Raw genomic sequence first — 25,368 nt, 5'->3', positions numbered from 1 at the left:
CGTAAATTTACAGAAATTTCTGAGTGTTGATAAGAGATACCCGAATGCACTCACCCTTCCAGCTAACCTTAGCTCGACTGACTGACTAAGCGGGTTCTAGAGCCCTATTTATAGGCTGGCAGTATGACGTCACAAAGCGACGTAATAACGTCGAAACGTAGAGTGAGAGGAGGACGCAAACGCAGACAACGGCTGGACAAACGGATTCCATTGGCTTCAATAACACGTTTGTTGTCTATAATGGCAGGTGGCCACCACCGCCATTTTGACCGTGTCACAGGTTCCGTCCAGCCCAGACAATCCCATAAAAGGGAAGAGAGGAGGTGCTGAGGGTGTGGCTGTAAGGCTGGGCTCGAGTGACGACACCCAGGCGAACTAGCTACGAGCTAACCTGAAGCTAACCCAAAAAAAACAATAATAATAAAAAAATAAAAAAAACCTGAAGCTAACCCTGGCTAACCCAAAGCTAAAGCGGAGGTGGGAGCCGAGCTAACGGATGTAGCCACCTAGCTTCAACCCAACCGGAGCTAACTGGAACACCCATCGACCTGAACCTCACACGGAGTTTAGGTGGAGGTTTTCTGCGCCTGTTCGTGAGAAGTACCTGTATTAAAAAAGATTTAAATCGGTAAGTTTATAATTTATTTCCGTAATGAATACATTTTGCTTTGAGCAAGTTTTCAGTACAGTTTTTTTCGGCGCTATCACTCCTGAGTCGCACCAGCCATTAAATGTATCATGAAGAAGAGAAAATATATTTAAGTCGTATTTTGGGGGACATTTTATTATCTTTCTTACAAAATCTGAGACCAAGCGTTTCACATTGCAACACAAGCACCGGTAACCATAACAGAATGAACAACAGCCAGCAGAGGAGAGGATGGCGGTGTTTCAAACCCTCCCGGCCGGCGAGGAGAGCTCATTCCTGGGCTGGAGCCGGCCCTCAGCACCCCGCCACAGGCTCTAACAGATGCTGGCGGTGTTTGAAACCCTCCCAGCGGGACAGGGGAACTCATTCTTGTGTGGGTCGGAGTCGGCCCGCAGCAGCGCGGTGTAGCCTACATATTTTGTTATATAAGTCGCTCTGGAGTATAAGTAGCAGGACCAGCCAGAATATGTAAAAAAGTGCGAGTTATAGTCCGGAAAATATGGCAGTTATTAGTATTCGAGCTAAATTAGCAGCGTAAATACATTTCATATATTTCCAAAATGTAATACTTGTTTGTATCTTGTACAGCCAACTAGTCTTTATTCTGGACTCAGTACAATTTACCAAAAGTAAAGAGACATTCTACAGATGAAGTAAGCACAAGATAACTTACTGGAAGACACGGGATTATCATGAGAACCAGAACAAGAGAGCCTGATAACAGTCATGTGAAAATAACAGTTAAAAAGTATGTATGTATAATAGAAATAAAAATATATTAGAATTAGTGTAACTCACTGTGATCCAAACAATAAATCAGCCATAGCTGATTAGTAAATATGACATGAGGTCTTGGAGTTTTTAATTTTCATTTTTTTCTTAGATCTGTTTAAATGTCACCATGGCAGCCTGTGTGTCTCCAACATCAGCTACACAAAGCAGCTAGTTAAGTTCCACATACCTGTCTCACCACTTCATGTATGGTTTTGTACTTTGAACAATTATGACAAACCTGTTATTTTTTCTCCATAGCCATTTGGATCATTGGAGACAGCTATGTGAGGCGTGGTGCCCAGAGAGCTGCAGAGACAACCTTGGCCTCCCTGACGTCTGTGTCTCCTGGTTCGGTTGGGGCGGACCATCGACATACATACATGTGCCGACACTTTGCGCCCTGTTTTATAAAATTTAGTGTTAAAAATAAATGTTTTTGCTCAATTACTGGAATTTCTTTGGTTAAGACAAAAGTGAGGAATAATCATTTACAAGTTATTTGTACAACAGGCCCATTTTAAATCCCAACAGTTTCTTAGCAGACAATAGAAATGTGTTCTTTACTAACTTTACTTGGTTTAAAAATCTTACTAAAATAGTGCCGTATTGCAAAACCCAATCATACTTGTTATGTAAACATTAGCTTTGTAGATATTTTTTACAGATATATGTGTGCAACAAATCCAAACTTAAATAATTTGTCATTCTTTATTGAAAAACAACAAAATACAGTTATACAGAAGTGTGGGAAAATGATAATGTGAAAGTATTGCTATTTAAATGTAATCCTATTTATCTTTAAAAAGAAAAACTCTTAAAAATGTCCTGTACAGCATCATGACAGAAGAATGGTGGTCTGTCTGTCAGAATGTGCTGAACAGATTTGCTCTTTGAAGAAGAGTGTCATGTTTGGAGGAAGGTACTTAACCCAAGACATGCAGAATACAACACTGACCAAAAACTGATGGAAAAAATGATTTATTTATAAGGAGGAACTTAAGGTGCACAGATAAGTCTGTGGTTGGAACTGCAACAACAGCTCAGCGTCTGGAGGAGGGAGAACACAGGTGAGCATAGGTTCTGGTTTCAAAATCCATTGTAGGCAGGCAGAGGTGTTCAGCAGACTTACTGTGGTGGGTGTATGTGTTGGCTGGAGGAGAGAGAGGTAGAGAGGAAGCGCAGGAGAGGGAGCAGAGGTGGAGAGAAGCGGGGCGTCCTGGTGGATGGGGCACTGGGTGAGATGAGAGGTGGGTTATGGAGGCTGGTGATAAGGTCCGTGTGTTGAATATCCAAATCCTGGAGTAGAGTTCAGTATCCAATGAGGTCGACAGGAATCCTGAAGAATGGTAAATCCAATATAAGAGCAAAAACACTACGAAATAACATTAATCCTAGGAACACTAGAGGTAACACGAGTGGCTGGTTACTACCAAAACTGAGGCAATCTTCTGGCGTCAAATTGTGTCCTCCATCCACCTTAAATAGGAAAGCACCCCGCTGATTGCTGATCAGGAACGGCTGGGGTGGAGTCACCAGAACCATGAAGAACGTGTCTCCAGAGACAACCCGGGTCCTGGTACCAATCAGGAAGTGGACCTTATCACCCAGAGCTGCCAGGTCACGCTCAAAGCCTTCCTGTTCACACTGCAGAGCCTGAACGCTGGCCAGGTGGTGGCCGTAGTTGTCTGTGTTCAGGGCCTGGTTCTTCTCCTCGATCCACTCTTTGGTCTCATCAGCGTCTCTGAGAAGACATCAGAACTCCATCTGAGTGTGGGTCCAAACTCTACTGACCCGTAAGCGGCGCATAAGTGTGCGGGGTACCTGTGGAAGCGCTGCACCTCATGGGCGCTGCCCAGCATGTTGCTCCGGTCTTCAGCCAGCTGTTGCAGCGAGCGCCAGCTGTTGTTCAGCTCCTGGAGAGAAACCAAACCCAGTGAGATGAAGGTGGACGCCAGCGGGCTGGACGCCGGACAAGGAAACCTGGAGACGGATCGCTCAGACAGGAAGGGAAGAGCTTCCTCTTACCTTGATGGAATTAAAGTTAGCCGTCGTCTGAACGCCCAACCGTACGGTCTGAGGTCAAAGGTCACAGGAAACACACACCAGTCAGCAGTCATACAGATGCATAAAGATAACTGTAGCCATGGCAACCAGCTGACATGTCCCCACTTTCACCAGCACCTGGTGCCTGCCGGGTCACCTGAATTCCTGTGTGATGTCAGCACGGTCGGCCGTGACTGCGGCCATCAGAGGTGACCTCTGATCAGCTGAATGAACTCACCTTCTAGGGTGACGCCGTGTTACCCCGGGTTTCCACGGGAGCCGTCAGCAGCACGTTACTGCAGCAGCACGTCTTGCTCGCGTAAGCTGCTGCTTGGCCCTTCCCACGAGACGCGAAGCAGCAGGGGAGCAGCTGTCACCGACCGAGCACGAAGTCACACGAGTGACTTCGTCAGTAAACACAACAACAAGCAGGAGAAAACTACAACATGGTTTGTGTTTTATGTTCTGTCCATTTTATAATCGCCAATACGGACCTGAAAAACAAAGGAGACCGCTAGCTAGGTGATAACTTCTCACGGGGCCGCAGTTAGTAACTGTTTTTAAAAGTAAAGCAACCGGAAGGCAGTACGTTCTTTATTCTGAAAATCTCGGTAGCTTCTCTCAATTTCCGCGTCCGATTTCCTGTCTTTCCTTCCCCAAAAATGTTGAACTTGACCCGTTTCAGAGGCGTCGCGCGTAGAAAATAGAACCGGCGCGTAAGGGCCGCAACTTGCTGCTCCTGAGACGCGGCCGACTCTCGCTGCCGACGGCTCCAGTGGAAAAGGTTCTGTTGACCACAGCGGTTCCTATCAGCAGCTATGACGTGCTGCTGCAGTAACGTGCTGCTGACAACTCCTGTGGAAAGCCGGGGTTAGAGTCGGCTTCATCCTGTAAACAAACAAATGAGTGGTAACAAAAACACCACGTCTGGTTCTGGTGGAGGCGGAGGACAACACGCACCTTTCCAGGAGCAGAACCCAGATGTTCTTGTTGCTACAAACAGAGACGAGCAGAGTTAACAAACCAGGAAGTGAGAGGGACCAGCTGCTGCAGACAGGTGACGCTCACCTGAGCCTGAACCATAGGAGCCTCCTCAGCCATCAGACCTTCTGACTCCAGTTCAGATGCCACCTTGTTGATTTCCCTCAGGCGGGACTCGTTGGCCTTCAGGTCCTGCAGGACAAAAGCACCTGCTGATTATCACCTGAGCTGATCTGACAGCTGCTGCTGGAAGACGGAGAGGAGGAAAAGTCCGACCTTCTGGAAGTCGTCAAACTTCTTCTGCAAGACCTCGACCTGCTCCAGGTCCGACCCGTCTCTCCATCCTCATTCAGCTAAAGACGCGAGTTCAAGTAAAACAACCTAAAGTCTCACAAACACAAAGCAGGTGTGGAGATGTTCGCTCTGAGCTGGAGGTCGTTCCTCGGCTGTGAAGGGCACACGAACCTTGTTGGTGCTGTTGAGCAGCGTGAGGATGTCGCCCTTCTTCATGGTGACCTCTCCAGGACTCTTCTCCTGGTAGTCGTACAGAGCCAGAACCAGCTCCTTCCCGGTCTCATCGTCAGTTGGAGCCACTTGTTGCTGTCGGGTTAACAGGTCTGGTGTTAGAACGTGGTGGATAAGAATGTTCTGACGGGCCGAGGGTTCTGAACCAGCAAAGTGACCTGGACCCAAACAAAGTGAGCCAGAACCTGCAGACACCTCAGAAACATGTCAGGACCAGACCTGCTCTACCTTCCTCCATTATGGTCTCTCCTTTCTGGGTGACAGCCTTGATGCGAGGTTCATGACCTGTGATCTCAGCCTGCAGAGCCTCGTGCTTCTTCAGCAGGTTCTGGACACCAATCAGGTCCTTCCCTGAGGACACATGTTAGAGTTCAGCATTATGCAGTAGACAGACCAGTTTAACCCAGGGGTTTCTTTCTTCTACAATCTGCTCTTTAACTGTATTATTTCCTGCTATTTCAGCTGTTAACTTCATTTTTTCTCTAAGTGTTTTTCTCCCCAGAAGAAGCTACAACGATGTTCTGCTGAGCTGTGGTGGCCTCATGGAGGGGGCCATCATCTAGCACACTGCTGCTAACCACTTAATCATTCTCCCTCTCCTGATAATAACATTTTACTTTCTTTGATGTTGGATGTACTACTGCTAGTTTACCCGTTTAATTATAGATTCACTAGGATAAATACAATAAAGTTTATCTCTCACCAAATAGAATATTTACTAAGAAATCACAATGTAACGTGTGTGTGTGTGTGTGTGTGTGTGTGTGTGTGTGTGTATGTGTGTATGTGTGTGTGTGTGTGTAAAAGCCATGTGTAGTGTTTATTTATAAAGCATATGTTGTTGGATTTTATCCAGAATCGAGAATTTGAAAATATATACACACTTAAAACTGCTGGGTTAAAAATAACCCAACTTGGGTTATTTTGTAACCCAGGCGCTGGGTCAAAAAGGGACCGACCCAACGCTGGGTTGTATTAACCAAGCAGGGTTGGGTTATGTGTTTGACCCAGCATATTGGGTTATGTTTTCTACCCAACTAATGGGTTAAAATGACCCAACTGTATAATTAGGGTAACCCAAAACTGGGTTAAAAAGAAAACCCAACTTCTGGGTTATTTAATAACTAAAGATTGGGTTAAAATGACCCAATTCTATAATATAGGGTTATAGGAAAAAAATAAATAAAATGCTTAATGAATAACTTACTACACAAAATGAACATGTCTCAGTCAATTCTTTATTGACCAAATAAGTTTTTTTTTTTTTTCATTTTTAAAATGCATAACAATACTAATACAACTAGAGAGTATTTAAAAACATTTATAGTCCCGCTCATTTTTTTTGTAAAACTCTGCTTATTGCATTTGTGTAAATGTGTTTTAATGACAAATATTAAAATATTAGACACCTGAAGATCATGAACATTTTCAACCCAATGCTAATGGAAGAACTGTACTTACGTAAATGTCCAAAAACATGTAACTCATCTCCATGCTAGCAAAACATCAACTTTAAATCATAGCCAACTGAGCCCTCATTAGCTTTACAGCATTTGATTCATGCCCAGGCATTTCAAAGATGACCGTTTGAATGAACTCCCAAATTTGGGCACATGGTTTTGGGTAATTCACATCTAACACAAAAAATGTTTTAAAACAGCCATCAACTGCACCCAAAAGTGATGGATATTCCATGGCAGTCCCATTGAGGATAACGAATGCTTGGGAACATCGATGGTCTTCACCAAGCATAAGAACATGTGGGTCGTCTGTTGTGGCCCCGGTCAGGTACTCCACCATGTTGGTTCCAGTCTAAAAGTAAGGGGAATTGAAGAAAAAAAAAGAGAAAGAAAGGGAAAAAAATTAAGGCATGAAAAAGAAATGGTTTCATACAAGTTTTGGAAGCATATTTGGAATTGGCTGTCAATAATAGTGGTGCAACTGTACAGATAGCCCACAGTACGGTCTGTAGTACGGTTTTTAGACCACGGTCTCAGTATGGTTTTGGCATACGTTTTGTGCAGAAAGGCTGCTGTTTGTTATCCCAAAAAGTGTATTAAATTTTTTTGTGAGCAAAAACATTTGCATTATTTCAATTATTACTTGTATCAAATACAAAATCTAAAAAGATATGTAAAATGTAAACAAACAAAATGCAAAACACAAAATGCATGTAAACACTCCAAAAAACTGGAATACAAAAATTCACATACCAGTAATATAAAGATGACTATTTTAAATGAGTGAGCTATGTTAATGAAACACAAAGTTTAAAATAGTTTAAACAAATGTTATATTTTGCACTGCAGCAATGCATACAATTGAGTCCTCAATGGTCCATTGCTCACTAAACACAAAAGCTGCATTAATGTCTAGCTCGCAAACTGGGAGCTGACTGCTCAGAGAAAGACAGGGAGAGGTCAGCAGCTCCTGTGCTGCACACAGAACAGCTGACAGGCCAGAGCAACTTGGGATTTCCGCAAAATAAATCAGAAAACCATCATTCAAAGACATTTATTTAATTCTGACCACTTCAATTGGAGACATGTTTCCTGACTTCCAAACTTTGGCTGACAACCCAGCGAGCGTTTGGCGTCAGGTGCAGGTGGAGTGGCGCTCTGTGCCAGACAAGATGCAGAGCCATGCGCTCTCACATAAGTGTAATGAATTCATGTAGCCTGTAACTCTGCTCCATGTGTGGCATGGTTTAGAGTAGGAATGGGCGATATAAACTTAATCCACAATAGAGATTTTCCCTCTACTGCAATAGAATGGATTTTTCCAGCTGTACCATGATGGGACGCAGCAGCATAAATGATGTTCAGCGTTTATAGTCCCTGTAGATCAGAAATCGCACTGCCATTTTAATTAATACTGAACCAAACCAGCCTGAACAGAGATTCAAACCGTGCCACCACACATGGACCAGAGTAACAGGCTACAGGAATTAATTATAAACACACCTGTTACCAGAGTGCGTATGGCGCTGCGTCCTGCCTCGCACAGAACGGCGCTCCCCCTGCACGAACGAGAGCTAACAATGCTAACAGTAAATTAGAAAGAGTCAACTCTAAAAATATCTCAAGTTGCTTTTTTCAATTACCACAGATGCTATTGGAGTGAAATGTATTTATCTACTAACAATATCAACTACTGTGTCTGACTCGTCTTGTTATGATTCTAGTCCGAACGAGGAACCAGGGAGGGAATTTTTCTGCAGCACTCCGATTTGACCACAAGATGTCAGTGTTACGTATCCCTCATTAAATTTACAGTCTTTCTCCTGGCATTCAGTTTTAAGTCTGTAAATCTTTCATTTATTCATTTTACCAATTTTGAATTTATTATAATTTAATGTGCACATAAATGGAAGCAAGTGAAAAATTTAAAATTTCAATTAAAAATTTCCACTGTTATGTCAGTGCTAAATAAATATTTCATAGTTTTGTTTTATTGCAATGCCTTGATTATAGTGAAGTTGGAATACATTGTAGCCATAAATGCTATGGTTGACTTTTAGCTTATTGACATGCTAATTGACCATTTTTCTTTCAGTGCTGCAGTTTTCAGCCTTGGTTTTCTCATTTTAGGTTTTTGGCTTCAGCCAAGAATTTTCATGTTGGTGCATCCCTAGAAAATAATACCTAATGTCAAAATTAATAGAACTTACTGGCTGGATGTCAATGAAGGCCTTGCGAACCACGCTGCTGGGTCGGAGGAGTCTCCTTCCAACTTTGTATGGTGCAGTAGGGAGAATCAGTGGGAGCAACAACAAAGCGGCATCTTCCTGTTTGTCTGTAAAATGGAAATGTTTCACATTTCTCAAGGTTACCAAACTTAGAAAATGACAACCATAAAATATGAACTGCAATGATTTTGAGGTCAGAACACACTGGCTGATATCTTTCAAAAACAAAGTTGGAACTATTCAAAAACAGAAAAATGGATGGGTGAAAATCTTATATCGCCCACATCAAGTCAGACAGAAAAAACTGCCTCAGATGTTACCATAAAACCTACTGAATACAACAAGTGATATGTTTGTTAAAACAAGGTGAAGTACTCCCATTGGCAACACAAGATGTTTACCATATATTCAGCTCATCTCCAAAGCTCCAGCAGATAATAAAAATTTGTAAGAAATTGTATACAGCGCATTTACTGTCCTCTAATGCCTGCACACCTAATAGGCTACGTATTGACAATGAGATCAAAATAAAAAATTTAAATGTCTCATTGTACTTATAGAGCCTTTATTTAAGCTAATTTTTCAAAGATTGTTTCATAGTTGTTTTTTTTACCGTAAATGACAAGTTGATTGATCTGAAAGAGAAGCAATACACACTGCTTTTTAAGGACTTTCCATTTTTGTCTGAGTTGATGCTAACCTTGCCCTGCAAGATGTTTTCTCGCAAGATTTGGAGTTTTCCAAACTCGTGAGAATCCATCTTGGCCTCCTCCAATCCTGACGGTTCAGCATCAGCTCAATGGTAAACGGACTAATCGTGTGTCAGCATTGTGCTTTTTGGCAGGCGCATGAGCAGCTGTTTGGGCATGCCGACAAACATGGCAGTGCCGGTGGATGTCAGAGCAGTTACTGGTTTCAGAATGGATATAACCTCCAGCAAAAGGTAGGCCTAGGTAGTCTCATTTATAGCTCCAATACGGCGCTATATTGAATATCTGTTTTAGAAAAACTAGAGACTTAGCTGTGATTGGCTAAAGACAAACCATGGTAGCCAGTGTTCGGACACTTGCTGGTGCTTCCTCCAATCAGCTCAAAGTATTCCAGCAGATGGCCCACCCTCCTTCCTAGGCTTTCTAATGCAGCCTGCGGCGGAGATTCCAGATCGAAATATGGAGACTCGACAGGTGGCGGGGCTACATAGAGAGAGCTGACTGCTGCCAGCTTAAGCTGATGCAACTAGAACAGCAAACCTATAGTCCATGACCTCATCTACTTTCAGTCACTCAGAATTATGAGGTAACTGGAATGCACCATCAGAGCTTCAGCACCTGGATTTTCAAGTTGTGTGCTGCTACTTTCTGGAGAAAAGCTGGCTGGCTATGGCTAACCTTACAATTTCTTTTATATTTCTATCCCATCTTCAAGATGTAGCCCATTATAAGGCGTGTAAAGGCTTTTAAATTGAGGACAAAGTGTGGCTTGTATAATTATTATTTAGCTGCTGAGCTACTTTATATTGGTACTGGAAACAGTTGACCTTGTTCTAACAGATATGTCTTGTTTTATTTGTTCAGTGGGGTTTATGTGAACACCTGAAGCTATTTTAACGAGTCTGTTCTGTCTGAGGCGGTTTAGTAAGAAGAATAAAAAGTGTGTTCTTGAGAAATGTCTTTTTATCTAATGTCTGACATCTGAGGTGTTCTTTCTGAGGTCTTACACATGTATTCTTGAGACCCGAGGATGTCCTAAAATGCACACTGTATAACCGTCCAGAAGGACAATGATCTTGGCAATCCACCAATCAGGCCTGGATGGTAGCATGGTCAGACAGAAGCCACTTCACAGTAAAAGGCTCGTATCAGCGATCCACTTTGAGTTGCTTGAGATAATGGGCTGCACCGCAATGCATGCTACTGGTGCAAATGGCTGAATTAAAAAAATGCACTAGTGTGTTCTGTCCCATATCAGCCTAGCCAAAAATGTTATAGTAAACTCTTGACTCAAAATAAAAATTAAATAAAGTTGACAATGATTGTGAAATGCAAATACCTGCTGGAAGCGAATCTATGTCGATGAGACGGTTAGCTGCGTCTTCTTTTCTGGCCATGCGGATGATCTTTCGGGAGAACACGTGGCTCCACCTTGCAGTTAATTTCTCTGAGGAGTCTGGGTGTAGCACAGAGAAGTCCTGAGAAATCTTACAATGGGGGGGGGGGGTAAGAGACATATTGTTAAACACAAAAACTGATTTGTGAAATTTACTGTATAAGAAAGCTCACCATGCCTGGAGTGTCAACCAAACGTGGAAACTCGGCCATTATTTCTCTGATTGACATTGTCCCATTGCTTCTAATCCACTGGGCTCGTTGGATAGCGGTCTCCAGCATATACTGGGAAACTTGTGATGGTGGCCAGATATTGTTTTTCAGCCATTCTGTCATCTGGATGGCTCGCTCTGGAGATACAGTAGGTTCTGTTGTAGATTAAAAAAGAAAAAAACATTCTGAATAGTGATGACTGATCATGACCTTTACAATTTAAAAATATGTCAGAATTGTTTCATTTCAGCAAATGCCCTAGAGAAAGAGTGCAACCATTAAGTAGACTGTAATGGCGCTTTTACACTTGGGCCAGCTTGTCCCGCTCCACTCCAGCCGGGTTGTGTTCACATGTTGCCGGTGAGGAATTGGGCCATGAGCGGAGCCAGCAGGTGGCGGGAAAGAATGCAGGTAAACAAAGGCAGGAGCAGCATTGGGGAGAGCGGGGGATATCTCGGAAGGAAACAACGCAGAGGAGGTCGCAATTTATTTGTACGTTGTGCGTGGACTGGCTCTTTTTAAAGAAAAAATCTCCTTGTTTGACATGTGAGGAGACGTCGTTCTGGTAGAGAATCACTGGAAGCCGCTCAGCAGAGCTGGGAGAAGGCAGACAGCACATCGGGTGAGCGCCGGTTACAGTTTCCAGCTGCAATGTGTTTAAATCAGTTAGAAAGAGCGAGAGTGACATCACTATGCAGGGCTTATCAGTTCATAGGTGGGCGTGTTGGCCAGAGTGGAACCAAGGTTTCCTCGGTCCGAAAATGGTGTCCGTTCCGCGCAGCTCTACTCGAGAAAAAGAGTGTGAACGCTCTGAGCGGGGCCGTATCATGCGGAGCCGACGCCAGTGTAAAAGCGCTATAAGATTAAGGCAAGTTGGCTTTACCAGGCAAAACAATCTGGCATTTTTGTGGCGCTTGAGGTGTTGACTTATTCTGGGTGTCGCAGCGTGACCTCTTTCGCACATTGCGGAGACATTCCTCTAGGAATCCTGTTGCAGGTCTATGTTTCCTTCCTGGGGTGAACCACGCATCCTAAAGTAAAAACAAAAACACATACACAACAGGAAAGAATACAAAAATAGCAAATTAGAAAATAAGAAAACCAGCACAAGCCTTTGAATGAGGTAGTGGATTCACTTGAAATTTACAATTTATTTATTGGGAGTATCCACTCTGAGGTTTGTGTTTTAATTATATGTTGGTCACACAGTGATAGGCAAGTCAAATTCGTCTGTAAAGCACACTTTCAGTGATAAGGCAATTCAAGCTGCTTTTGAAGACCTGCGATATTCTATAACAGTGCTTAATATTGCGATATTGATATTACTCACGATAAATGAACAAATACTAAAATATGCAGTGTTGATGTCGTCTGGCGTGTGACGTCTTCTCTGGGTTCAAAGCAAACAAAAACTAATGCATGAATTCCATTACAACATAACATTTTTATAGCAAAAACATGCAGCTGCACCTGCTACTGTATTAGTAGCAAAACAACAAACTGCATGCATGCAGTTTCTCAGTGACTTTAAAACATCACCTCCACCATAAAACTTTTTCTGATTCTCCAAATACAGAAAAACATCCCTTACCAGGGTTTTTAGAATAAATACTTTAAATGTTAAATAATAGTTAACATCACTTAAATGCAACAGCAAATTCTCTCATTGCTACTGAACATTTTCTCCACTTATGTGGTTAAGATACAAGGATGTTGCTGTAATTGGAAAGTGAACTGTGCTGGGCCAAACTAGGAGAATATTAAGATTTTCTGAGGGAAAGAGAAAAACAATCGTCTACCTTTCAGAAGAGGAACTGGCAAAAAAACTACATGGAAAATATGTGAAAACGTTTGTTTTTAACCCCAAATTGAACAAGTTTACCTAGATCTTAAAAAGCAGCTCAGATGATGAAACTGCAACTATGATTCTGATAACAAGCTAACTAATTGAACTAGCTCCTCTAAGATAACTGGCTAGCAGAGCTTCTGACTGACAGTTTATGTGCAGCAGCAAATCAACTATCCTGATTAACAAGGTTATAAAAGCTCATAAATGAAAAATCACTTTGATGTGTGGGGGAACTTTTCCAGGCCCTCTTTAGCAGGGTGGGACTGGGAGGAGAGTGCTGTAGCCTTTTAGCTGGAAGCTAACCGGAGCCACCACCCGGTGGAACACTAGCGACATGAAGGTGGGTTGGTTCACCGGCACGTGTCGGAGTCAGCCCGGTAAAAATGATTACGACACCGAGCGGACTCACGTTCACGTTTGAAAGCAGCGCTGATTCCAGAAACCTCAGCACAAAGTGTGTTCGGTGCTCTGAGCCAGAATGACGAACAAGGGAACGGCGCTGCAAACTATGTTCAGCTGTTGCTTTCCAAAAGAGTCTATGTAGGGGGCGGGCGTATTACGTGAACGGACCCATCTGATTGGTCGCATATCAGAAGGACTACATTTGATTGGTCAAATAATACTTCTGCGTAAAAAACAGAGCTGGTTTACAAAAAGCTGATGTATGACACGGATGGAAATGTTTGAACCAAACATTTATCGCTGTTTTTGCCGTGTTTTGCGATGGGCCTATCACACGTCCTGTTATCGCGATGACGATAATTTTTCGATATATTGTGCAGCCCTAATAGATATTAATATAGATGATGGTAGGACAGTTTGCTGACTTTTATGAGAGTTTTAAATGTCCTTTATTTTTGATAACATAATAATGTCATATGAAACGTTACTTACATAGCCTGTGCCAAGACTGTCCTTTAGACATGGAAACTGCTCCACTACTGATGATGCCAGCAATGCCTTTGATTCCGAGGGTGGACTTCAAAAGAAAATTGACATGTTACTTTATTATACACCCAAAACAAAAGATACTTTTGTACACTTATTATGAAACAGCTTTTTTATTGTTTTCAATCATATTTTGAAAACCATAATTTGTGATTCAACACTCCAAATCCTTTGGAAGAGATGGCCATGGTTTAAAAATCTACATTTGTTCACCAACTTTAAATAACATAAAAAAGAGAAGTCTATTATAAGTTTGAAAAGATGCTCACTTCTCTCCAAAGCACTCAATCAGGTGGGACACAAGTATCCTGACCATGGATCTTCTCTCACTTATAGAAATGTGATGGCTTTCTTCAAGGCTGTGAACTATTGCTCTTCCATCAGGTGTTTTGTTGAGTATCTCACGGATAGGGCTGCAACAAACGATTATTTGGATAATCGATTAATCGGATGGGGTCTCGACACGATTAATCGATTAATCGGATTACATGGGGAAATTTTTAAAAACTGCTAGGGAAACGTTATTTCTCTCCTTCCTTCACTTTATTTAACACAACATTATTAGAAAACAGTTCAATAGCAGAAAAACAACATGTCATCACCTAAATTGTCTTATAAGGTGTATAGACAGAGACCCTAAGCTACATCTATCTGTGACCTAAAATGCTTGGTCCAAGTTAAACAGCTTAAGGGCAATTCTCATCTGTTTTGTTTGATCTCATCTGTTGACATTTATTTTAAATGTAATTAAACATTGGCTGTGAATTATTCATAATTGATCACTATTTCCAAAAATGACTGAAAAATACCAAATAAAACAAAAGTAAATTAATGCCATCCTCCTTGTGATGATGCCCTGGGTAACTGCCATAAAGTCACATCAAGAAATGCTGCTGATCATTCCAATGATCCCAAATAGACTCACATTAGGCCACATGAAAGCAACTGAACCCAAAAATATATTAACCAGTATATAACTGCACTCTCACACAACACGCCTGCAGCAACAGTTAGGACTCCTCCCTCCCTTTTAAAAGCGTTTTTGCTTCCGAGGACATTGTGGTTGTAAAACCACATAATAGTAGTCTGGCCCCGGTGTGATCAACCAGTTTCTGCGGGAATGTGACGGCGGAACCAGGGCCAGATTAAGACTTTGTTGTACCCTGGGCAACAATATTCAAGGGCTCCATCATCACGACCCGAGGATCACCATAATATGGTCACATACAGAATATTTTACTGTAATATGCAGTAAATATACTCGATACTTGAATACCTGACAACACGTAACCCGCCCAGAGTAACCTTTGACCCACCTCGTGTGGACTGACCAATGAGGAGAGGGTCTTAACTTGAGGCCCTCTCTTCATTGGTCAGTCTGCATGAGACTGACTCTCAACTGACGTTCAGAGTCATAGGCAGCGAAGCGTCTCTGTGCAGCGCAAAAGCCCGGGTGGACAGTTTGTTTAATATAGGGTGATCATATTTCCATTTCCAAACAAGAGGACAGGGGATCTGTGCCTATGACATCACACTATGGCAACGCCACACAATCCATGTTGGGACCCATTTTTTGTAAGAACTAAATTAATATCAGATTCTGCCAATAAAAGGGCTCTAAAACAATTCATATGTAAATATTTTGCATATTTAATGCAAAATCTCATTTTTATGCTTTAGTGCTGCAACAAGGTTTTATTAATAATAAATTATTATACCTTTTGTTTTACTACAGCATCGGTACGCTTCCTGTGCACAGATTATTAAGGATGCTTGTTTCAGCTGGGAGATTAGACGATAGGATCAATGAAAAAATAAGTTGTCCCACACTCCATGGAAACTTTCAGAGAATCCACAAATAGTGGCTTTCAAATGGTTTAGCTACTTTTAGCAAGTTTAGAAAAGCAGCAGATGAGACAGCATGTCTGATAATTTAGTTTTTCATCTGATAATATTAGAACATGTCAGTAATGTCTGAGGAGCTTTTATAAACACTGTATAACTAATACTCCTGGAGAGGGCATGAATTACACAGAGGCTTCTGGGGAGCCCAGCTATGGGGGGGGGGGGGGGGGGGTCATTTTGCCTTGGCCCCCAAAATGTCTTGAAACGGCCCTGGGTGTGTGACAGTGTTGAAGGTGATCTGAATTGTATCAGATGTATAAATATGACATGTGTATAACTTATTGTTTTTACTGGTAAAAACGTGTAATGGAGATAAATCTACCTACATTTTACTTTTCAACACTTTGTTTTGTTTTCTTGTTTTTATTCAACTATATTTTCCTGTCCTGTCTGTCTCTCATCTTCCTGCATCTCCTCTAAACTCTCCAGAAAATCTGCTGCCTGGATTCTTACTTTTTCACCTCATCAGTTACTTTTGAGCAGATCAAAGATCTCCTAACCGCAAAGCGCAGAGCGCGTTTTTGATGCTGCGTGAGGTGAAATCACCGCAGCACAGGTGATGAGCTCCGCAGTAGCGCGCTTCAGGCACAAATAAGACAGAAAATAGAGAACATGTGCAGACATGAACGATCGTGTGCTAATTATAGTTTTTTGGTTGCGCCACTTTGAGAATGGACCATGCGCTGGAAGCAGCTGCCTGGATCGCAGCGCAACAATGCGGAACCGGTTCGCAGCAGCAAGTCTGCCGGCTCTCCCTCGCGCTGATCTGCGGCTCTCCCTCGCGCTGATCTGCGGCTCTCCCTCGCTCGCGCTGATCTGACTTGCTCTGGTGTGCGCGCAACGGCGGGCGGGAAGGGGGGGGGGGGCGCTTTTGGAAGAGTTGTGCGACACAACGAATCGATGACGCAATTCGTTGCCAACGCTTTTAGTAATCGATTTTCATCGAATTTATCGATTCGTTGTTGCAGCCCTACTCACGGATATTCTAATAATATGTGAACAGAGAAAAAGGGTCTAATTAAATCTGCAAAGAAACCTAAACCTTCAATACATCACTGGGAAAGGTTAGAGGGATTTTCTGGAGGGAATGATAAGAATCCATTATTACTTCTGCATGGATAGTAAGACTTACAAATGATGTTCCACCCTGGACAGGAGCCACGTGCTGCAATTTGTCAGCTGGTGCACAAACAGACTCCGTTTGTTTAGGGCTTGAATCCTGGTTAAAAAAAAGCAGGGGAAGACCCTACATAACTACAAAAAAATTGATAAAGCATCTATAATTCTGATTGTAGTTTTAGTTACATGGTTCAAATCATAAAAACAATTATGGTATATTTGTCAAAAACACTCAGGTATATACTTACAAAAGTGATGATGATAAAGCTGATATGCAGCTCCACAGTTATATTGATTTTAATCAAATATTTTAATGATTTGAATGTATTTACATTTATTTGTCACAAAAATGAGGTAGTACCAGGTCAAAGCTCAAGACAGTACTTAAAACCCTTTGGGTTTAAAATAGCCTGTACCTCAGTGAAATGTAGAAGTCACTGCAATTCTCCTTGTAGGATTTCACAGCATGGAGAGGGTGATAGTCAGCAATGGAATCAATGTCCACTGCTTCAATCGCTGAGGTAGGGGAAACATTGAAGGCAAAAAAAAATGCCTTTCAAAGCCGATTGTTTCCCACTTTTTTAAAATGAGCTTAGTATTCGAACGAAGTACCACAATGCTCTGAATAGTTCCAAACTGAGGCTCGCAGTCATCTGTATGAGACATAAATAATGTCATTCCTGTCCTGTAGCTAGTGCCCTTGTACTTAATCCAAGAAGGCAGATAAACGTCTGTAATAACAGCAACTCCTTCAAACCCAGATTTGACCTTCTCAAAATCCTCTATTGTACCAAGGAGTTTGGTATATCCTGGCCCAACTTCAAACTCATGGCAAAACATCTGGCCTGACAGGAGAGTGTAACACATCATTATTTGATGTCTGTAGGCTTGGGTTTTACAGATATTTCGAAAGTTGCAGGTAACATGACTCACTCTTTTGAAAAACCCATGTTTTGCCTCAAAGCGCATTGACCAGAAGTGAACAACAGGCCCAAGTTTCCGTATGGCTCTGGGATAGTGAAGCATGAAGTGGTGTTTGGGTTTTAGATGTCTGTCTGGGAAGAGCTCTAAACAAAGACAATGGTGCTTCTCAATGATGTGCCCCAAAAAGACTACTGCTCCTTCTGTTAATGAAGGAGAAAAAATAAACTCCATGCAGCTCAACAATAAAAGAAGCAACTCCCAATATTTGTTGTCCTCTGGAATCAAATCCCCTATCATGAGGGGAAGCAGTCTTAGCAGACACCATGTTTGTGAAGCAGATTGCCTAAGTCCAGTATCAGGATTTTTCAAGTCCTGAGGTTTGATGGTTGATGGCTTGTTGTGGACATCACAAAATCCATAGTCAAAGCTTGTCAACCTGTAGTTCAGCTGATCAAGAGTGACAATTTTTTGTTCAATCAATGCATTGAGCACAAGCTTAATTTCATAACCACCAATCCCTTCGAGGATATCATGCATGACATCAGGAGCAACATTGTCAGTCACATGGTAGAACTGCAACTTGTTAAGAGAGCACTCTCTCTTGATGCCAGTTTCAGCTGGTTTGTGTAGAAGCAAGTCTGAGTGGTAGTTAACCTTGTCACGTATTGATGAAGGAGCTTCAACTGTCTGTACCCTCAACACTTCCTTGTGAACTCGACACCACCGACACACGCTATTGCCTGCAAAGCTTTCTGTGTAACCAAGTATTCCATTAAGTCCAAGGTTATAACCACAGACCTGTGCCACTCCAGCCTTAACAATGCCTGAAAAACGTGTGGTTTCAACATGAAAGCCATTCAGTTCCATGTCTTTAATGTCATTCACAATTGGCTCTAAAATTGTGTTCATTCCATATGTTTTTACATCATCAGCTTTGTACACTGCCAACAAGAAGTGAGACTTTAAACTAGACATGTATTCCTGTGGCAAGCATTTCATTGTGAAATAGATAAAACCAAGTTTGTGGACTGATGTTTTTGCGCCAAGTGGATTCACCATCTCACACTCATCACTGTAAAGAACCAATGGAATAGAGAAATCTTTAGAGAAAAGTGGATTAGTTTCAAATATTGTGCCATCTCTGAAATCCTCTAAGGCAGCATTTTCAAGATTTTGCCATTCAAAGATCTTATCTATTGTTCCTGGACTTTCCAGAACAAGCTTCAACATGGGTTTCAAGGGAACATACTGGAAAGTGTCCCGAACTGCAACTTGTTTCACATTTCCTGACTCTCGATCAATTTCTTGTGTAAAGGAAAAGCCAGGGAGTGGTACTGCCTCTGGCTGTATGAAGAACCCAGACTGAGTAAAATATTTCATTTGCTTGTACTCTGATTCAAATCCTTGAAATGGTTCAGCTGCTTTGGTGAACTGCTCCATGAGGTCCTCTGCTTGTGGAGTCTCAGAGTGACCGATCTCTCTTAAAAAAGAGAGTGTTTTTCTCTTTAAGCAACCAACTACATCTCTGATAAGACCTGATGTGTTTTCAACTACATCTCTAATCCCACTGAATGTCTGAGAGGATGTTGCCTTTAACCTAGCTAAGAAGAGTGCAACTCTGTCCTTTATGTTGTCTTCCTCTAGCTCATCCCAATGTTCTGCTGTAGTCTCACAGCATTCCACCTCATTTAGCACACTTAAATGAGGATCTACTGAACTGTCAGGAAGTTCACCTGTGCTACTTTCTTCTGTTTCAATGTCAAACTCAATAGCATGCCCAATTATGTGTCGTCTGAATGATCTTATTTGATCAAAAGTGCGATGGCACCCAACTTGAGCACACTGGAAATAAGTTGAAGTAGAAAGTATATAATGCACCACTCTGAGATGGTTAAAAAAAGCTCTTATGTTATGACCTAAAGACCTATGACATTTAAAGCACACGTACCCCATTCTGTTTTGACCTCTGACACTGGTCATACCTCAAGTAATCTTTTTAAATTATTCTGAATTTTCAGGCGTGGACCCAGGAGAGGTATCAAAGTCGTCAAGCTGTTCGCATCCAAGAGGAAAAGGCTGTCTTTGTCAATCTTTTCAGCTGAAAAAAAGAAGGAAATTTGGATCACTGATCAATAAAACAACAAGCCACACACAGATGTAGGCCTGGGCAATAAAACAGTAACCATATGTACCGCAATGTAACTTTTTCTCAGTAGTAAAATGAGACTCGCAATATAGTTTGTCCATCTTTTTTTTCATAGCCAACTGAATTACACTATTAAAATAAACTATACCAGGACAGATTGGGAGAATTTGCTTTTAGTTTTTAGCTTATTCATTTGATATTGACAAAACGTTCGACAATTTATTCTCCTGTAAAACTTATTGTATCCTGAGATTTATTTTTAGTCAATATTTTGTTTCTAAGTGGAATTGACCAAGCAGTTAGGTCATTTTTTGTTCTCTTTTGAAACTTGAAAGCTTTAGTCCTGACTTTAGTTTATAATATTATGAACCTTTATTATTTTAGTCACCTGAAACAGATGTTATGTTCTCTCAGTACGACTGTCATGTTGAACCTTTGACAGGAAACTAATATTTAAATATAAAAGCAGCTTCTGATGATTTCACATTTAACTTTTAAGTAACAGCCCATTTAAATTTTACACAGAGTTTTTTGACTTATATTCCAATCTAATCCAATCCAATTTTATTTATAAAGCGCATTCAACATGGCATTACAACCAAATAAGGCGCTGTACACCAAAAATATATATTGTAATATATATATATATATATATATATATATATATATATATATATATATATATATATATATATATATATATATATATATATATATATATATATATATATATATACACATATATATATATATATATATATATATATATATATATATATATATATATATCGACATTGACAGAAAGGAAAAAGATGTATCGTGATATGAAAAATCTTATATCGCCCAGCTTTACACAGATGTAAATATGAGTACTGGTAGTTACAGTTTTTTACTTTAATTACAGAAATACATTTACTTTATCATACCTTCAAAAGCAGGGATGTATTCAGAGAGGTTCCATTCCAGAAGTTTGTCCTTCACAAATTCATCCATCTTTTAGAAAAAACAGAAATCACATTTGGTTGCTGTATTTTTTTAACAGTTAATCACCAATATTACTTGCAGTTAATTAACAATTGAAGTTTACAAAGGATTATACAACAAAGCAGAAGCAGTATTTATCAACAATTAACACTTGAACTGTGCATTTAACGTCATCTGTTTGGTAAGATGCTGCTAAATCAGTAGCCAGTGAGCTCACCTGTCCGTTCCCTGTTTCAATCTGTTGTGTCCTACAAGCTTATTATTTTATAATGTCCCAAACACTTGCTGAAAGTAATTGTTTTCATCTGGTAATATTGCCCACAACACTGGAGAGGAAATCTTCCGCGCTGTTCACGGCCATGCTGCTACTGTTAAACGCTAACAAAATAAAACGTATGCAAGTAGGGAGTAGCATAGATCATCTTTGGGCAGATTATCAAAAATAGAGCGCGTCCAGATCGTTTCAAAAGCTAACACATTATCTCAAGGATTCTGAGGATTGGATGACAATCCTCAGAACTTCCTGACAGTTTTGTGGGAATATCTACAGTTATAAATTAACATCCAACTTTGTTTTGGTACACATCTACATATATTCAAGCTTTAACATACCTTGAGTGAAATAAACCGGGCATTATCATGAAACTCTGGCTCCCATGATTCGGATGGATTATCAAGCAGTTTACCTTTGGCGTGCTTCATCAGCTGGAACCTATTAACTTTCACGTTAATGTCCGCCCGTTTATTTGTGCGCTGCTGCACACGACTCTGACTGACACTGATTATATTTTATTTCACCGCTATGTAGCGCGAGCTGTTGTCAACTGAAAGCAGTAGCAGTTTGCGCGTTGCGCCGCCATTTGTTTGCTCCCCACCCCAGGGACAGGGGTTGTGGAGTTGGCGCGCGTGCCGTTATGTAACATGCATATGAACCTGTGAACGTAATCTGCCCGGCAACAGTTACAGTAGCGGGAAAGCTGCGCGCAACCACTTAGATAAGCTATTATTCTCCTGTAGCACTATGCCTATTGGTCTCCTGTCTCATTTCCCCACAGAAATGTACAGTAGAATTGGTACTACCAAAGAAGTAGTGCTGAGCTACACAAGTAGCGGGAGGTATTGCACAGACCGCAGCATAAAGAGCCCCTGCTGCTAGTGGGGATGCTATGCATAGTAAGCCTAACTTCCTGAGCCTCATCATGTCTAACAAACAAAGGGAGGGTGGACAAATGGTAAAACACTGTCTGGAGCAGATAGTTGTGTCACAGATTTTCTGTTCCATTATATCTAATGAAGTAGATTGATGCTAGGAAGCTATAGCTAGCTAGCTACTCGAAGCTATATTCGGTTGAAAATCTCTTGTAGGCTTAAAATCTCTTTGTTTACTGCATTACCTGCCTTCAACTGCTTTACCAGAACACATTTTCAAACTCCATCATCAACATCTTACCTTATTTTTAAACATTGCTGGTGTGAAGGTCCATGGAAATGAGGCAAGTCCTTGTCATCCTCCACTTTAAAATGGTGAAGCTGGCACAGATGAGGGGGAGGATCTTTCTTTTTACCGCCCCTTTTAACCCAACATGCTGGGTCAAAATGTTTGACCCAATGTTGTATTAAATTGACCCAACTGCTTAAAAATCAGCCTTAACCCAGCAGTTGGGTTAGCAAAATAACCCAGCATTTTTACAGTTTGATTTATTTGACATCTGTATAATGTTTATTATTTTGTTTTTTCCCCCTAAATACCTAACGTTTGAGTTTAACATGAATATCAGTCATTCATCCCAATACATGAAGTTACACATTTTAAATTTTAATAGGGGAAGACTGCAGGAGGGAGCGGTAAAATCATAGACTGTACATACTTGCTACCCGCCGGCTGTGATCACAAGCGACAACATATTAGTTCCCGCTGCTTCTTCGGTAAACAGCGCAAACAAAAACAAAGAAACTTGGGATCTTGTCGGCGTGGCGGTGGGATTTAAGGGAAACGCTGTATGCCCTATAGACTTCTCACCGAGCTGCAGTATTTCTCCGGTCAGATCTGTCTCTGAGAGCTCCAAGAGCGGTCAGCCCGCGCAGAAACTAGCCGCCGCACAGGTCAGGCTGCCTGGCCTGACCGCTGGGGATTACCGGGTGGAAGAATGGACACAGAAGTCTCCCTCTTTGCGCTCCGTCATATTTCACCCCATTTTGATCTTTTACCATATTACCCATCTAAATATGCCCTATTAATTATTTTACCGTATTTTACATTTAAATTTCATGGTTAAACAGTACATGCTACATGTTAAACTGATAGTTAGCTAGCTACTTCGGTAAACTCAGCTAGTTTAAAGGTGGCAGTGACATAAAATACGAATATAGATTTTAACTTACCGAAAAAAATGAAGTGGAGACTCCTTGGACGCTCTATTAGTGCAATTAATACCACAGCAAGTCATTTTGTCCAACAATTGCACCAATAATATCCAAAACAGAATTCACAAGCACAGAGACTCAAAATCCCGAAACAGCTTCCAGGAGGGGCCGAGGCTGTACTGAGGCCTTTCCACGGCGCTAGCTCTGTGGTCACGTGGGTCTGAGGCGGCGGTCACGTGTGTCGGATGCTCATTAATTATACAGAATTTTAGGCTTTCAATACAGAAGAGTGAGAAAAAAATTCACCCCCCTCAGAGTTGTCATGAGTATAAACTAGATAATTTAGACAAAAAACATGTTTTGGCACCAGGCTGTAAACATGTTTATTTCTGCTGTGAAATCGGCATTTTTAACATGGGAGTCAAAGAGGATTTGCTCGCTTCTGGCACCAGCCCCCAGCGGATGAGGGTGGAACTGCAATTTTTCTTACTTCCGGGATGGGACCATTTTTAGAGCGGCATTGTGGGGGCTCTCAATTCAGGGTCTGCATCCTTCGAAGGACGCAGCCCACTCGGCCGACGTGGGCTGCGTCCTCCGTCGGCCGGGTAGACCGGATGTTAACGGCTGTGAATTTGGACAGGCCTAGCCTTCATGAACTCCCTCCGCGAACGTTCCGTCGCCTAGCAACCGTGGAACCGCTGGGCAGAAGGGAGAAGGAACTTTAAACGATGGAGCTTGACGTTTTATTTAGCTTTTTAACCCCCAGAGACCCAAATTTAGAAAACAACTGCAAAATCTTTATTTAACCTTTCACATGTTGTTCTAGGCCAGATAAACGGGCCTATTTACACATTTTAACAGTCAATAGTGTTGCAGAACTGAACAATAGGACCTATTAGCAATGTAAATGTAGTTTTAAAAAGAAAAAATGGGGAAGGTTTATTCTTGTAGACTTAAATCTGATGTTGTAATGTTACAACCGTGGGTCTCTAGGGGTTAATCATTTCCTTGACTGTTGGAGAACTAATTCAGAGAAAATACTTTAGACAAGCTGAGCCTGAGCAAAGATGTGATAATAGTTTTTAATACTTTCTAAGGGTCTTAATTTGACCAAAACCCATTTATCACCTTTTAAGACTTTAAGACCCAGCGGATACCCTGTAATATTGAACAATTCTCATTTGTAAACAAAAATAAAATTCAAGAGTTTAATGCAGAACTGATTTTATTTAGATATTTCTTTTATATGTACATGTTTAATCTTTATTAACCATTTTTTTCTAGCAAAGTAAAAAGCTGTCAAAGTTATTCCTTCTCTCCTGGGCCCTCTGCCTCCCTCTGCAGCCTCATGTTCTCCCTGATCAGATCCAGAAGCTGGTCATCGCTGGCACCTTCCCCTGGATGCCCATTTTCTCCAGAATAGTCTTAACAAACATGTAAGAAAAGAAACAGGAAGAGAAAAGAGGACAACGGGTTATTCCTTTCATGTTTTCGCAGAAAAAATAAACTCAAACGAGTTTTTAAAATATGAGATGTTATTGTACCTCCATGCCACAGCCGCCGAATACTTTGCTCCGGTGATCATGTGGTCCATCTCCGCCCTAAGCTTAATAAATTCCCTGGTTTTCTCTTTTGTTCCTAAAATACAAACTTCTATTAAAATCAGGGGGAAAACGTAGCGGGAGAAATACGACACCGAGCGCGGCCGAACATACGAGCCGAGACCGCAATACAAGCACTTTTACTGTAACATTTCTAACTAAAATAACGTTCATGTATCACAAAAAGTCATTAACCTAACAGTTTTCAAGTTTATACTGACATTTATATGCGCAATCCTCTCCGACAGCTCCCGCTTCACTGTCCGCCATTGTTTTTAAGTTTTTCTGCTGGCCGGCCCGCAAGGCATCTTGGGAAATGCTACCTGTTGAAGGATACACCGGACCCATCCTTCATTCAGGCGAAAAGAAGGCCGCATTCGTCGACCGCATTTGAAGGAGTCTTCGAATTGGGACAGGCCTAGTCGCGGCGCTGTGACGTAACCGGCCGACGAATCCGGCCGACGTAGGATGCAGACCCTGAATTGAGACACAGCCACTAAGCTAATCAGGCAGCATCACGTGGGTCTTCAGCATTTGTGAGATCATACAG

The 25,368-nt window shown here is 41.5% G+C and overlaps 2 protein-coding genes and 1 long non-coding RNA gene across 12 annotated transcripts; 1 reads left to right on the top strand and 2 right to left on the bottom strand.

Moving 5' to 3' along the window:
- Positions 1 to 342: 342 nt before the first annotated feature.
- Positions 343 to 1,867, top strand: LOC129155117 (uncharacterized). The gene is made up of 2 exons (XR_011521547.1): positions 343 to 628; positions 1,533 to 1,867. It is a non-coding gene; the product is annotated as an uncharacterized lncRNA (long non-coding RNA).
- Positions 1,868 to 2,117: 250 nt separating this feature from the next.
- LOC129155116 (uncharacterized) lies at positions 2,118 to 4,300 on the bottom strand. Its single transcript, XM_054735302.2, has 5 exons — positions 3,449 to 4,300; positions 3,245 to 3,336; positions 2,854 to 3,164; positions 2,553 to 2,759; positions 2,118 to 2,470 (listed from the first exon to the last, which is right to left on the bottom strand). Exons 2-5 carry the CDS (start codon positions 3,280 to 3,282, stop codon positions 2,406 to 2,408), a joined length of 621 nt encoding a protein of 206 aa, XP_054591277.2. The 5' UTR covers positions 3,283 to 3,336; positions 3,449 to 4,300; the 3' UTR covers positions 2,118 to 2,405.
- LOC129163728 (uncharacterized) lies at positions 4,222 to 25,361 on the bottom strand. 10 transcript variants are annotated; one of them, XM_070554664.1, is made up of 16 exons: positions 25,040 to 25,361; positions 24,762 to 24,855; positions 23,236 to 24,641; positions 14,045 to 14,188; positions 13,722 to 13,806; positions 11,862 to 12,009; positions 10,940 to 11,133; positions 10,710 to 10,857; positions 8,643 to 8,767; positions 6,646 to 6,784; positions 5,201 to 5,323; positions 4,913 to 5,130; positions 4,724 to 4,828; positions 4,535 to 4,639; positions 4,427 to 4,459; positions 4,222 to 4,354 (listed from the first exon to the last, which is right to left on the bottom strand). In XM_070554664.1, exons 3-13 carry the CDS (start codon positions 23,298 to 23,300, stop codon positions 4,793 to 4,795), a joined length of 1,425 nt encoding a protein of 474 aa, XP_070410765.1. In that variant the 5' UTR covers positions 23,301 to 24,641; positions 24,762 to 24,855; positions 25,040 to 25,361; the 3' UTR covers positions 4,222 to 4,354; positions 4,427 to 4,459; positions 4,535 to 4,639; positions 4,724 to 4,792. The 10 variants fall into 10 exon arrangements, with proteins under 10 accessions (XP_070410765.1, XP_070410763.1, XP_070410764.1 ...); XM_070554662.1 differs by having other exon boundaries at positions 4,724 to 4,800; XM_070554663.1 differs by having other exon boundaries at positions 4,724 to 5,130; positions 10,710 to 10,848.
- Between the last annotated feature and the right edge of the window lie 7 nt (positions 25,362 to 25,368).

Source organism: Nothobranchius furzeri, chromosome 9, assembly GCF_043380555.1.
Source record: "Nothobranchius furzeri strain GRZ-AD chromosome 9, NfurGRZ-RIMD1, whole genome shotgun sequence".
In the NCBI taxonomy this organism is placed as follows: Eukaryota; Metazoa; Chordata; class Actinopteri; order Cyprinodontiformes; family Nothobranchiidae; genus Nothobranchius; species Nothobranchius furzeri.
This window is presented reverse-complemented; position numbering and strand designations above follow the sequence as displayed.